This window comes from Engystomops pustulosus, chromosome 5 (genome assembly GCF_040894005.1).
Source record: "Engystomops pustulosus chromosome 5, aEngPut4.maternal, whole genome shotgun sequence".
Classification (NCBI taxonomy): domain Eukaryota; kingdom Metazoa; phylum Chordata; class Amphibia; order Anura; family Leptodactylidae; genus Engystomops; species Engystomops pustulosus.
Genome location: NC_092415.1, coordinates 106,552,018 through 106,567,551, shown reverse-complemented (window position 1 = coordinate 106,567,551; position 15,534 = coordinate 106,552,018). Strand labels below are relative to the sequence as shown.

Sequence of the window (15,534 nt, the reverse complement as noted above, 5' to 3'; positions counted from 1 at the left end):
TGACGTAGAAAGGCGTCGCGTCAGAAGAAGTACCCTTAATGACCGCCGTAAAAAGCCGATAGGGCGGTCATTAAGGGGTTAAAGATGGTACACCTAGAGATCTACTCATAGAAACAATTCCTATGTTAAACAGCCTTCATAGCAGAAGCCTCTGCAGAAGGAGTTAGTTTTTAGCACAAAAGAAGGGGCCTTCTCTAATAGTGCAAGATAAGCCTTATGGTCATGGCAATGGAGCTGCAATTTAGATCAAAATCCAAGTTGTGCAACATACCATTTGTCGGCGATATGATGTTTGGTCTAGAGCTGGACACTATATTGCAAAAAGCTGGAGACCTAATAGTAAGTAGATCTGCCCAGGAGCTCAAAGATCACAGAGACTTAACCCTTCAGAAACTACATACCCTCGGGTGGTTTATAAATTGTGGGAAATCTTCTTCCCATCACAGAAGTCATTTTTCTAGGCACATCCCTAAACTCCTTTCTCCAGATGTCATTCCTACCAGAGGAGAAGAGATTAAGAATTCTAGAACGAGGAAACTCTCTATAATTAGAGGAAATGTTCCTGCATAGTAAGGGAGGCCTTGCAGCTGTTGGGACAAATGACTACATGCATCCAGTAGAGTGGTGCAATAGTAATACAGAATGGACAAAAACCTCCTACGCCTAGGGGAAACCCTATGGATGGGCAGCAAACATAGCAGGAACTCTGCTTCAGGGACTTTGGCCACTATGAACCCAGTGTTGCTCCTCCAACTATCGTAAGCTAAAAGCGATCTGGGAAATAAAAAACAGCACTACTTTGTCCGAGTTTAAATTGTATGTGATCTAAAACATGCTTAAATAAATCCGGTTGCATCCATATGGCAGTGTGGTAATTTGGTAGTCACTGGAGTGTGGATGTGGGGCATTATTAAACCTCTCTGCTTCCCGTTCCTATGGAGGTCAAGGGGTAATCCTCCAGGTGAGGCCATTGTGGCGGAGCAATGGAAACAGAATTAACGGTAAAAAATATATTTTTTTTTTTAATTTCAGAAATTCTTTCAGGGTATGTATGTTTACATTTGCACAACAGTTCACATATACCATCTAAGGTGTAATCTAAATAATTGTAATTTGGTGCCCAAAATACAGCAAGTAAATAAAATGTTTACTTAACAGAGCCCCCGACAGAAGATCACTTGCTCCAGAACACGCTTTGGCCTGAGGTTCAAAAGTTGTAAGTCTTCCTTGTTGTGATATTGTACATAATGCATTGATGTAAAAAATGACACTATATATGACACTGTATTAATGTCCATAACATGACTGTAATAGGTTGCAATGTTATCAGTTGAGCTCCAAAAGGATTTTTGACTGATTTGTAACCTGGAATTAAAATTTTCAATGTCTGCAAAAAAAGTTGCAGTTGCGTCCATGACCCTATACACTGGCAATTACTTACAAAATTTTAAGGGTTTAAACACAAAACTTTGCTTTGTAAAGTGTTGGCTACATGCAGTATATATGAAGGAGGGGTTTTGGGGAAGAGGGAAAAGTTGTGAGTGTATCACTTTAAAAGGTAACTTTTATTTGTTCTTATATTAAAATAACCAAGACTCGTGTGCGTCTACATACACCATGAGGTTCCAGTGTGGTAATGCAAACTACACTTAATCAATGTCACCGTGGTTATATACTGTAAGCCTGGGACAGTAATACAGGAGGAGGTTCCCTTAGTTTGAACAGTCCTCCTGTAGTCCAATGTCACGTCCTCTTAATAATGTTTATAAGAGGACAAGAGGAGAGGTATATCGTTTGCATCATCCAGGGGCAGGTGCTAATATTCTGCAGGCCGCCAGAGAGCACAATGCTTCTATGTGTGAATAGAGACACAGTGCCACGTCGTGTCAGATTCCTTCCTAGACACAGTGCGGCAGCAGCTTGCTGTAACTAGTCTCCGCGCACTCACACATGGTATGAATTGTATCAGCCGCAGGAACCCAGCGCTGCACTGGCTCACTATTGGTATGTATGCTAGCACTGTCCCTCAGTTAATTGTCCCTATTCTGTGAGCATTGATTAGTGAAGAGGTCACCCTGGCTTCTTCTAGGGGCCTGATGCAAACGATATACCACTGTCTCCTCTTGTCCTCTTATAAAAAATTATTAAGAGGACGTGACATTGGACTACAGGAGGACTGTTCAAACTAAGGGGACCTCCTCCTGTATTACTGTCCCAGGCTTACAGTGTATAGCCACGGTGACACTGATTAAGTGTAGTTTGCATTACCACACTGGAACCTCATGGTGTATGAAGACGCGCACGAGTCTTGGTTATTTTAATATAAGAACAAATAAAAGTTACATTTTTAAAGTGATACTCACAACTTTTCCCTCTTCCCCAAAACCCCCCCTTCATATATACTTTAATCCTTTGGTGGTGCACATCGTGGGTGTTTGCTCTGTATATAGTGCGAACACGCTTCTACCCATTGGCTACATGCAGCTACCATGGAGTAGACATCTTAGATGATGAATAGTAGTATTTTACAACCTAACATTTTTTGTTATTGAACCGAAATCTAGAAAGGGAATTTTTTCATTAATGTTTTTTTTTTGTGTATTCTTTCTAGGTACGGACATGGCTATGAAATTTTTGCAGTAGCTTGTAACAGTGCTAGAACAATCATTGCTTCTGTATGCAAGGTAATTAATATATCTCAGTGTATATACTAAGCATTTACATAGACTTCTCCTAGCAGACAGAGACATCCTATTTGCCTCCATGTTGTGAATCCTCCCAACATATACTTACAACAGACGGCATACGATGCTTCTCATCGTATCAGCCCTTGTACGGTCTGTTAAACAGAGCAGTTTACTGTTGAAATGTGTCTTTAATGAGAAAGATTGTGTTTCATTTAGTCTATGGAGGAGCTGATTTATAAAACTTGTCGTGGCAAATATGTCAAGAGGCATAGGCCTCTTGATGAATCCTTTAGGAAGCCAAAACTATGCCAGATCCGACCGGGCATGGCTTTTAGAAATTTTGCAGGTAATCAGAAACGCCTCATGCCAAACAACTTCGCAATATTCCCAATTTTTTGCAGTGCCAAACATAGACTCAGAAAACATCAACCATAGTATGAGCAGCTCCATGGCAAGTTCCCAGCAGTATTGAGCAATATAGTTGTGACCATGCCCAGCACTATAGGGGAAACATCAGTGGTTAGTAGCGCCAGCATTTGCATATAATACAGGTGATGTTCTGACTTAAAGGTCCAGTGTCTCAGCTAGTACATCTTCCTAAAAATGTTGGTGAAACTTTTGACCTGTTTTCTGCTCACTGTAACCTTTTGAATACATGTATTTTCTTATCTTGGAGCTTCTGGCATGTCGTGCCACTTTATTTGGATGGATGAAGCTGCCTTAGGTGTGACCCACATTTAGATTTTTTTTAATTTTTTTGTAGGCTTCCAAAAAAGAACATGCTGTAATTATTCTGTGGAGTACCACAAGCTGGAAGCAGATCCAGTGCTTATCTTTTCATAACCTGACTATTACTCAGATGGCATTCTCTCCCGATGACAAATTCCTGTTAGCAGTTTCCAGAGATAGAAATTGGTCCCTGTGGAGGAAGCAGGAGGAAATACCTACAGAGTCTGGTGAGTGTCAGATGGGTTTTCTGTGCTCATCACTAATTGGTTATCTGGACTAAAAAATTAGGTAAGCTTTTATGTGACATGTGATAGGATTTTTTATGTGACGTATTACCGTTTTTTTTACCTTGCGGTTTACTCCTTAGAATATGCCTGAACCTCATAGACCGAAATCACATGTACATGGAATTTGTGCTGCAAGAACAATTACTATCTGTAGCATAGAACAAAGATGTGGCTTTATGAATTGTGGGGGTATGGGCAAATCCATATGAAGCTTTAAGTGTGATTGCCCAAATAACAAATTGGATGGCTGCAGCTACCCATAAAAGTTACTTAATATCACTTCTGCTGCCAGTTAGTTTGTTTGCCTGCAAAACATTCCTGTTTATACAAGATGTGCTGACAATAAATTATCTTTTTTTCTTTCTCCATTTGTTCTCATAAATGATATGGTAACCCATCATATCTGGGAGAAATGCTATCAGTTGTTTGTTCCCAAGAATTAAAACATCAATCTGTTATTATTGTTTCACAACTGAACAGTTGTTTATCACCGTATGGTAAATATAGCAACATCTGAATGTGGTGATTCTACTTAAATGTGACTGTTAAAAATGTAACTTTTATTATTAAAATGACACAAACAGACCGAAAACATCAGGGGATTCACCTATGGTACTGTGGTTTCAACCTCACTCATACACTACACCTATTTGTCTGTTTATTTGCGTAAGTCATTACTTAGTGTTAATGTAAAAGATGACAACACATATATCATGAAGAGAAACTGGTTGGGTATACACATGTGGGCTTACATGCTTTTTTATTGGACAGTATGACTATAACAATATGAATAATAGGTTAAATGATGCATGTGTGGAGTTTCAGGCGTGCCTATACTGATAGAGGCTGTGACGCTGTTGAGAAAAAGCTCCCTAAGAAATACAAATGATTTCCCAAGAATTAGTCTATTCACCACTCAGGCTCTCAAACGGAACATTTTTTCACCAAATTGCACTTTAATATGCTAGCAGCATGCTATAGTGCAGAAGGAACTGATCATAGAATAGATAGAATCTCCTTACACAAACCTATAAAAAACATTTTTATTTATATCTATGCTCTTTCTATGCTAAGTCAAAGAAGCAGTCCTACAAATAATTAGCATCTCTGTATACACATTAATATGTTGAGGGTTGTCCGTTACAGATAGGACTGCTCATTGACTCCACTTTTTTTAAGTATAAAAATAGCAGTGATATGAATGAATAAACAATCTACTCTGCTCTATTATGCTCTATAACATACTACCTGTCAATTTATGCTGCATTTCCATGGGGACCGATTCCCTTTAAATCATATTACCTGGAGAACAGATGGGATGTAAAGGTGTTTCTGCAGAGATTCTTGTCATTTATGAAACAGTCTACATGTATTACAAAAGAACATTAAAATCAGTCTTTTTAACTGTTTTTTTTTTGTTTTAAATAGTACCAAAATTCCAATTGTATGCAAACACAGACAAGAACACCTCTGTGCACACACGAATCATTTGGTCATGTGACTGGACTCCAGACAGCAAATTTTTTATCACCGGAAGCAGAGACAAAAAGGTGTGTACAAACCATTTCCACAAAGATGATAAATTGGCGTACTGCATAGTATTTTACATATTATTGGTAATTCCGTAATCACTTTAAGCAAAACTAACCTTTAAACAAAATTACATAAATTCAATAATAATTGTAAACTTTGTAATTTACTTTATAAAATAATGTTTCTCTGTCCTTCTTTCATCCTTATTGGAGCAGTTTGTAGAAGTCCTCTTTCTGTCCTGTATACAAGGCAAAGAGAAGCTGTTTTACCTAATGAAGTATATTCCAAAATTTTATTTTCACATGCTCTATTCATTTTTATGAACCTTTCTTAAAAGGTTGAGTTTTGCCTTAATGGGAACCTCTCGCCACATTTTCACAAATATAGTTAGTGGCAGGTTCCCTTAGAGCTCTGTTAACTAACTGACACCATTCTTTTAGCTAAAAATGTTTCCCTCACAACCCCTTGCCTCTTTCCAGCATTTAGCACTTAAAGCGTAATTGTAAAGTTACTGACAAAAAATAGTTTTAGCACATCTGGAGATAGACTTTGCAACAAATCCAAGGATACCTGTATCATGCTGGTGTCCTCTTCTTAGCCTGAGAGATATCCTGGTATATCTATCATCCCTTTTCATAAAATCATATTCAGCTATTCCTGAAGTGGGCGGCACTTCCTGGTTGTGTCATCAGCTAATGGCACTGAAGTCAGAGCACTCAGGGCATTCATATGAATCAAGACAGCGTATTCCATGGAGGACCTATATTGGACATCACCATCACTAAGGCCCTCAATGTCTAACAAAGGAACAATCAACACAGTTGTCCTGAAGGTGGACGCTGGCAAGCTGATGTAATCCAAACCCTATCCAGAGACGCCTGCCAGTTCCATGGAGAAGATCGCGGTCACTGCTCTGAAACAGGCGCGGGCCTGCTCTTCTGCGCATGCGCAGACGGCAGGATCGCCGGACAAGGGCGCGCAGCTACGCGGAGCTGCGCGCCGAAGATGGGTGAGTAGGAGGGGTAAAGTGGCTACCGGGGCGTGGAGTAGCCTCCTCGTGTAACCTCAGATGCGGCTACTCCACGCCCCAGTAGCCGCATAAGTAAATTTGAATATATGTGGAATAAAAGTTATCAAAAAAGTGTGGGGACGTGAGGATTAGCCCTTAAAAGGGCTATCCTCACGTCCCATTGATCCACCTACCACCCAATCTACCTTTTATAGGTAGATTTGTGGTGGTAGGTTTCCTTTAAGAGACTTTTAAAGTGTGCATTTTATTTTATATCAATAAAAGTTAGGTTTGATTTATCTTTTGTCACATATTCTCCCTGTTAATGTACAGTGATAGAGTTCCATAATTTCCGGGGTAGACAACATCCGAGTGAAGTCTGTGACCTTAGAATAGTCATTTACCACATAAACAATTTATAGAGTGTACTTATAATTTATTTAACCACTTACTAACACAACCTGAAAAGGCTTTAAAGGAAACCTACCACTTGTAGTGGCAGGTTTCTTATGGAAATACCGGGCACCAGCTCAGGGTGAGCTGGTGCCGGAGCTTATTTTCGTTAGTGTTTTAAACCGCGGTATCGCGGTTTAAAACACTTTTTAAACTTTATAGCCGGCGCAGGCAGGTACGCGCTCGGCGCTTACCATGCGCGCGGCTCTCATTCACTTCCTATGTAGCCGCGCGCACGGTAAGCGCCAAGCGCGTACCTGCCTGCGCCGGCTATAAAGTTTAAAAAGTGTTTTAAACCGCGATACCGCGGTTTAAAACACTAACGAAAATAAGCTCCGGCACCAGCTCACCCTGGGCTGGTGCCCGGTATTTCCATCAGAAACCTGCCACTACAAGTGGTAGGTTTCCTTTAATGACCAGTGCATTTTTAGCGAATTTTCGGACGCGGCAGTTTGAGCGCCATAACTTTTTTTTTGTGGCTTTTTTTTTTTTTTTTTTTTTTATGAACACACAGGGCTAGTTAAAACGTAGTAAAAGTTTAACGTTTATTTTCATTTTTAATTTTATTTAGGGTTAAAAGTGGGGAAAAAGACATTTTTTTGTAATTTATAGTATTTATTTTTTTAATTTTCAAATTAACTCATTATTTGTGAATTCAATATATAATATGTATAGTCTCGGACAAATGGGGTGACTATGGTGTGGTTTTTTTTGTAGTGTAGCAGGGGATGTTTTTTTTTATTATACTGGGGAATGTGAATGTATTTTTATCCATATTTATTACATTTTTTATTTTACTCTGTAAGAGTCCCAGTTACAGGGGGAAACAACCCCCTCTGAGGGCTGCTATTTCAGCGCAACTCCAGACCTGTGCCCGGTAACATCTAAAGTCTGTGGGCGCTGCCAAACGAGTTAATGTTATGTGCTTTTATTTCAAAAATAAGGAAATTTCGAAGTGACCCCAAACTTTTGAGCAGTAGTGTATATAATACGACTGTTAAATTGTAACCATAAAGAAAAAAAAGAAAGTATGAAATGAATTGCAACAGGATTTTTAAACCCTTCAAGATTAAAATGACATCAGGCAATATATAAAAAACACAAAGATATGTACCGTATTTTTCGGACTATAAGACGCACTGGACCATAAGACGCACCAAGGTTTTAGAGGAGGAGAAATAAGAAAAAATGTTTTTTTCCCCAAATAGTATGCTAAAATATTTAATAAAGTAACAGTAAAGTAACTGGGCGGTACAGTGCAGCCATGTTTCTCTTTGGAGAGGGGCAGGGGCGAGCAGTGGTCACCCCCTCCTCCTCTCCCGGGCACCGCCATCTATCTTTAGATTGAATACATGCCAACATAATTCTGGGGGTCTCAAGAGTTACCAGGGCTGTATAGGTATGAGTATATGTGACAATGGTCACAAGAGCTTACAATCTATGAGGAGGAGGGGGGCAGAGGAGGTGACAGTGCTTGTAAAATAACCACAAGAGCTTACAATCTATGGGGAGGGGACACAGGAGATGACAGTGCTTGTACAATGGTCACAAGAGCTTACAATCTATGAGGAGGGGGGGGGGCAGGAGGTGACAATGCTTGTACAATGGTCACAAGAGCTTACAATCTATGAGGAGGAGGACACAGGAGATGACAGTCCTTGTACAATGGCCACAAGAGCTTACAATCTATGAGGAGGAGGGGACACAGGAGATGACAGTCCTTGTACAATGGCCACAAGAGCTTACAATCTATGAGGAGGAGGACACAGGAGATGACAGTCCTTGTACAATGGCCACAAGAGCTTACAATCTTTGAGGAGGAGGGGACACAGGAGATGACAGTCCTTGTACAATGGCCACAAGAGCTTACAATCTATGAGGAGGAGGGGACACAGGAGGTGACAGTCCTTGTACAATGGCCACAAGAGCTTACAATCTATAAGGAGGAGGGGACACAGGAGATGACAGTCCTTGTACAATGGCCACAAGAGCTTACAATCTTTGAGGAGGAGGGGACACAGGAGATGACAGTCCTTGTACAATGGCCACAAGAGCTTACAATCTATGAGGAGGAGGGGACACAGGAGGTGACAGTCCTTGTACAATGGCCACAAGAGCTTACAATCTATAAGGAGGAGGGGACACAGGAGGTGACAGTCCTTGTACAATGGCCACAAGAGCTTGGTCTGTGGGATAAAGTACCTTTACAAGACAGCAGCCACTACATACCAGGAAACAAGGGGTTAAGAGTGTGAGAGCAGAGACCTGGGGGAAGGGAGCACTTATCACTTATCTGATCCTGTGCTCCGGAGAGAAGTTACAGGTCAGACACTGCACACAGCTCTGTATAGGTTCCTCTTCTCAAGTTGCCGGCAGCCTTCATGTTCTCTCTCCCCTCTGAACCTCCCGGGCTACTTACAAGCCGAGCGGGGATTGGCCACAGAGTCCGTGCCTTTCTCCTCCCCCTCTCTCTCCACTGCTGCGCTCCTGCTCTGCCACAAAGCTCCTGTATATCGGTGCCCTGTGGATGGCAGAGCGCATGGGTGCTGCCATCCATTCCCTCCAGCAGTGGAGGGCTGAGAGGAGGAGAGGAGCGCAGCGGCACTCAGTACAGCCGCTGCGCTTCACTGTGAAGGGCTGCGCTTACTGCCAGCATTAGCTGGCAGAGCGCAGCCGGGTGCCCTCCATTCCCTCCTGCAGCTACATCCGGACTATAAGACGCACCACTGTTTTTTCCCCATCTTCTGGGGAAAAAAAGTGCGTCTTATAGTCCAGAAAATACGGTACATTAGATATAAATATGGTTTTGTCTATATCTCTTTGTGTAAAATATAATTCTTTACTTACTATGGGATTAATTATCTTAATATGTATAATTTAGGTGATTGTATGGGGTGATTGTCAGGTGCCTGTTATGGGTGAGAAAATGTATGCATCTATCAAACCTTTCTCTACACCTCTGGATACAGAAGACTCGGTCACTGCGGTTAGTGTGAACCAAGTCATTTCTTCTCACGAAAGGTAAGCATGTAAACTGAAGTTGTCTGTTTATGTCTTCACATATGTATTTCTAATGTAACAGATCTTGCAGACCATTCTTCTTTTTATATAAAACTTAGTGACATCTGTATTAGGGCATAAAGATGTCATGAGGGCAGTATTGTGTCTTGCTAGGGTAAACTATTTACTGGGCATAGCTTTTCCTGGCAAAATCATATTTTTGTTGATGAGGGCACAGTTGTGTTATACTGTATATGAGAGCTTATAAGGGCATAGTAAAAACACTGGAGATAAAAATTCGAGAACAGTGTGTGATCCTTTAATTTTTCTTTTATTAATTTTTTTTAACAAATAACATAATCTACATTGATAAATATATGATGGATTTTTGTAAGGGGTACAGCATGCCACTAAAACTGTGTTTTACAGATTTACCAAAGTACATAAAACCGTAATTTAAAATTTTGAGAAATTTTCAGTAGGAAGTGTACAGTTTGCCTTGAATGACTTTAGCACATCTGCAGCCACAGGACATCACTAGTCTTTCACACTGCTCTGCTGCTGCAGAAAACATTCCCCATACAATGACATTTCTTCCACCACCTTTCACTGACTGCGACACAAGCAGGATATCCGGCACACGATCTTCTTGAATTGCGGCACAGTACATTGTCATCAGACCATGCACTTTTGGGATCACCTTTGGACCGGGTAAGTAAATGTGCCCCAATGTTTCTCATCAGAGAAAGTTGCTTTCATCACAAAAATAAACTGTGGGACATTTCTCCTCTGTACACACAGCATGCAGCTCAGCAAAGCTTTGGCCTTTTGATTCTTTCTGCTAATGAGATTTTGGTCACTGCAGAGTGGGTTTTTAGTCCAAATGCTCTTAAACATCCTGACACTGTATGACCAGGCAGATCCTTGCCCTTTTCTGTGCTGAACTGTGAGCAATTCCAGCTACAGTGTTGAAACGATTACCGATGGAGATTTTCCACACTATCCTGTCCTCTTTTGAGGGCAACCAACCTTCTTAGGGGCTTGAATGAGTTTGTGGGGTTCTAAATATGTAATATTTAAGAAATCACAGACTTGGATTGACCAATGTCTCTTCTGTGGCCGATGGGGTCAGCTTTTTGGCATTTGCCTGGAAACAACCTGAGGATTTTAATCACTTTACAATACCCCTTTAATTATCTGACAAGGCCTATTTAACTGCCAGCCTAAATTTCTAGTTTTCAGAAATGGTGTTCCATTCAAATCTGAATTTTCACATCTAGTTTAATTAATCTTTCTTACATATACATTTCTTCAATTGAATGTTAATTTAAATAAATGTACCTGTGTGAAGATAATTTTCCATAAATGTCCCTTAGAAACAACAAACTTCCTCTGGGAGCCGGTTTCTGCCTTTAACAGGAATATATTAGTTTTTCTTCAGTAAAATTGTAAAAATATATAACAAACTTTATAAATGAGGTATCACCATAATCGTAGGGATCTATAGAATAAAGATAATATTTTATTTTTGTGGACCTGTGTACGGCCCCAAAAAATATAAGAAGAAAGGAAAAGTGAATTTACAATTTTCTTTTCCTCCATACATTCAAGAGTTAAAAAAATCTCATCAATAAGCTAATGACCAACTAAATTGAAGTATTTGTAAAGTGCCTCTGTCGCAGAAAATAAGCCCTTATATGTCCAAATTCCCCCAAAAAATTTAAGATCGTATAGCCGTTAGAAAGTGACAATGCATAATCTTCTGTGAATAGCGTACCTTCCCTTCGATGCCCTGGCGTGTTCCCATACAGCAGGTTACCACCACATATTGGTTATTGTTATATTCGGGAGACATTGGGTATCAAACTTTGTGGCACGTTTTGGTATTTTATCCACTGGGAACGTGTACATTTTTGGAAAAACACAACTTCATGCTGCTGTTATGACTATGTGTGGGAAAGTAGAACATTTTGAATTTCAAAAATTGAGAATTTTTCCAGCTATTTTCACCAAATAACCGTTTTTTTTCTTGAATAAATGCAAAACATGCCACAAAAAATTTGCATCCAACATGAAGTACACTGAATATGTTAAAGCATTCCAAAGTTATAACCACTTATAGTGACACATGTCAGATGCTGTGTCAGGAAGGTGAAAAGTGGCTCTGGTGATAAGGGGTTAAATTAAATGTGCATGCTCAGATGAGAACACCACTTTAAGGAAATTAGTACCAGGTGCCAGATTAACACCAAATATCTTGCAAGTATCTAAGGGTGCAGAAACCCGTACGGTTTTGATTAAATTTTGAAACGGAATCATAGTGCACGGGGGCGTGCCACGGCCCGATCACATATACGTTTCAGTGGAAACGTATGTGATTGCTAACCATCACCCCGTGTGCTGCATTTAAACAATACAAGACAATGGGTGCTGGTTAGCGATCGCATGCGTTTCCATTCCCCCATGCTCTTTGATTCCATTTCTAAACTGCATCAAAGCCGTACATGTGACCGTGTTTTGATCAGTGGTCTTTTTTATTTATCTAATTTACATATTTTTTCTGTACTTTAAAATATATATACAATGTCTGAAATAAGCTTGGTGTACTGCTATTTTACTCATGTTAGGATATATTCATATTGGACTACACAATGACCTTGGACATTTAGGAAATGTTTTGGTGTTCGCTAATTTTGATCTCCAGTGTAGATGTGAGTACACAAGTGGTAATTCTAAAAAATTTGGAACACTAAGGTTCATAATATTGAAGCTGGGCACACAGAGTCTACTCTATAGGAGTGAATGCAGTAATAGTCCCAATGAGTTGGGTGTTTTCTATGGGAATAACAATTGATGAATATTACTAAGAAATGTCTGATCTCCTGTGATTACATTAACAAAATATTATAATTACTTAGAAACAAACAACTCTATTGTCTGAGGTATATGAACCATCAATGGGGGAAGGTTTTGGCTCTGTGCCTAGTGTAGCATAACGGTCCTGTCTGGCACGCCTGCTGATCAGCTGTAATAAACTATATTCAGAGCTGTTAGAACAAAGCTCTATTCGTAGTGTATCTTCAGATGAAGGTCTCGTAGAAGTAAGAGAGCTGCATCTGTAGTACCAGGCAGAAGTTCAAACAAACTGTATAGTAGGTGATCATTGGGGGTGATCCCCATTGTTCATCTACTGATAACCTATCCTATGCACATATCATTACTAGTACCATTTCTGTGTATTATATCATTTTAATATTATCAGAGTTGCAAGAATCTTTTGGTAATCTAAATTCCTCTCACCAACCTAGTTACATCATTGCTGTTGGATTAGATTGTGGCAAGATTATTTTATATACATGGCAAAACAACTCTACACCAAATGACTGGATAAAGGGTTTTGAGATGGATCAAAGGTCAGTATGACATCTCTATAAGATACAAAGCTAATTTTAAGGATCAGTTAGATATATTTGAAGGCCAATGATGGCTCCTATCATCTAGTATGCCATAATAAAGCCACTTCCACTTCACTGGCAATATTATTATTATTCCATTAGGTTTTGTTCCCCTATGATTATTCTGTTATCTGCTACATAGACCTTTTATTTGTAATTGTTCCCATTTTGCATGTCACTGGAAGGTTTTTCTTTTTTTTAAACTTGTACTGTGAATTTGTCCCTCCCACCGAAAGATAAAAAAGAAATCAGTAATTGAGATGTGACCTAATGCTGATGTTTTGAAAGTTAAAATTGATGAAGAGTTTGCAGTTTAAATTATTGACAAGCAAAGGGATAAAATGTCATTAGTGTTGTTAATATCCTTGGCAATTCCGGCATATTTAATACCTGCAGGTTGTGACAAGTCAATTTCTCCCGCTTAGCAGTAGTTAGATAAAGTCCGCTAATTAGATGTAAGATGGTATTTCAGGCTCGCAGCCCAGCTGAGTTTGACATTTTCCTGTTGTCATACAGATCCTCTCCTTACTCCGTTCTCTCTCTTTCAGCCTTTGTCATACTTTGACTGTCAAGCAGCTCTGCTGGAGAAGTAAAGCAGGTCGTGCTGGACATGATGATTCCCACAATGGAGAGTGGTTGCAGCTGGCGAGCTGTGGAGCAGATCATGGTGTGAAGATATTCAATGTTAACAAGAGTATATTCTCATTCTAATAGCTACTCGGAGGAATGAACATAATTTATAAATGAACTGGCTTGGCCAGTGCTGATAGTTCATGGCTTCAAAGAAGCTGAATGTCATTCTAGTCACAATTGCAGCTCTGGTGGATTCCTCCTTAAACATAGAAATAATTGATCCATAGGACTGCCATTTGCATTTTGTCATTCAAGTCTAACATTGTGATCAAGTTTTATCCAAACTGTACTTTGGGAGCTCAAGTTCACATTGTGTCACATTTGTCCTCATACTGATGAATGGATCCCATTAATGGAGAACATGCACTTTCTTCATCATTAGTTTCTGGATGTCATAAAACAACATTCTCGGAGTTCGTCTATACTATGATTTATTCTTTATATCCGCAAGAAAAATTTTTGCAACATGCCTATTCTCATACAGAACATCACTGATTCTTGTACATTGTGGTTGATTTTGTCCTTTTTTTCTTCTGAATAGTCAAAAATATCTATCTTCTTTACATTTATAGCCTTTATTTACTGAATAAACTTATACACTATTTTGGAGATACATCAGAAGTGTTTAGTAGCAAAACTGTTCTAGATCCTCGCAGCAACCAATCGGAGCTTGACTTTCATTTTCTCACAGCAGTTTGGAAATTAAAACTGAATTTTCGTTGCCATGAGCAACTAGGACAGTTTTGCTGCATATTTTACAGACTCTACATCCATAGAAGTTTGGCTTTCATGATTACATATGTCATAAAGGAAACTTTTTTTCAACGAGTCAGATGTTTGGCAGCATCAATGATTTGCACATATTTAACTCAAAATGTAGGCCCTGTGTTTCATCCACATGATAAACAATTGATAGGAGCTTCCGGTTTCCTGATAAATCTGGCAGGTGCCGTGCACCTGGGGAAGTTTTACATGAGGTAGGGTGTCGGCTATAGCTCGTGTGCAGCTTGTTCCTGCCCCCTCTGCCGCTGACCATGCCCCCTTTGTGTCCCTTCATTCTCAATTGGGGTGGGGGGTTGCATAAGGGGGGAAATAGGTGTAATATCTGGCCGTGCACCACATAAGCCCTGATAAATCTGACCCATATAGTATATCATTAGAAATTTCTAAAGATGAGCCTAAACCTCAAATGGAGTGTCTCTACGATTTAATTTTTTATTTACCGTATTTTCTGTACTATAAGACGCACTTTTTAGCAAGAAAAAATCTTACTAAAAAGTGTCTGCGTCTAATAGTCCGGAGGTCAGGAGGATCCAGCACTGCCAGACCCTCCTGACCGCTGTAATGGAGATCGGGTGATGCCCTGACACAGAGCTGCACCAGATCTCCCAGAGAGGAGCCTCCGGACTGCTCTCACCTCTCCCCGATGTCCTACTGGTACAGGACCTGCGGTGATGTCAGAATCATGTGACTGATCACATGCTTCTTACATCACCGCAGGTCTCATACTGTCATGCAGCGCTGGGACAGGGTGAGAAGAAGAGGAATGGGGGAAGTGTGTGTGTGTGTGTGTATAGGTGAGCTGTGTGTGTGTATAGGTGAGGTGTGTGTGTGTGTATAGGTGAGGTGTGTGTGTGTGTGTATAGGTGAGGTGTGTGTGTGTGTGTGTATAGGTGAGGTGTGTGTGTGTATAGGTGAGGTGTGTGTGTGTATAGGTGAGCTGTGTGTGTGTATAGGTGAGCTGAGTG

General features: G+C 40.1%; 1 protein-coding gene across 1 annotated transcript in view; it reads left to right on the top strand.

The window, feature by feature from the left end:
* ELP2 (elongator acetyltransferase complex subunit 2) overlaps positions 1 to 14,349 on the top strand; it is a 105,945-nt gene extending 91,596 nt beyond the window's left edge. Inside the window, exons 16-22 of the mRNA XM_072152804.1 lie at positions 1,159 to 1,216; positions 2,612 to 2,684; positions 3,451 to 3,643; positions 5,132 to 5,253; positions 9,580 to 9,719; positions 13,007 to 13,111; positions 13,702 to 14,349. Of these exons, the coding sequence (XP_072008905.1) occupies positions 1,159 to 1,216; positions 2,612 to 2,684; positions 3,451 to 3,643; positions 5,132 to 5,253; positions 9,580 to 9,719; positions 13,007 to 13,111; positions 13,702 to 13,864 (854 nt within the window). The 3' untranslated portion in view covers positions 13,865 to 14,349. The remainder of the gene's footprint in view (positions 1 to 1,158; positions 1,217 to 2,611; positions 2,685 to 3,450; positions 3,644 to 5,131; positions 5,254 to 9,579; positions 9,720 to 13,006; positions 13,112 to 13,701) is intronic.
* The last annotated feature ends 1,185 nt before the right edge of the window (positions 14,350 to 15,534 follow it).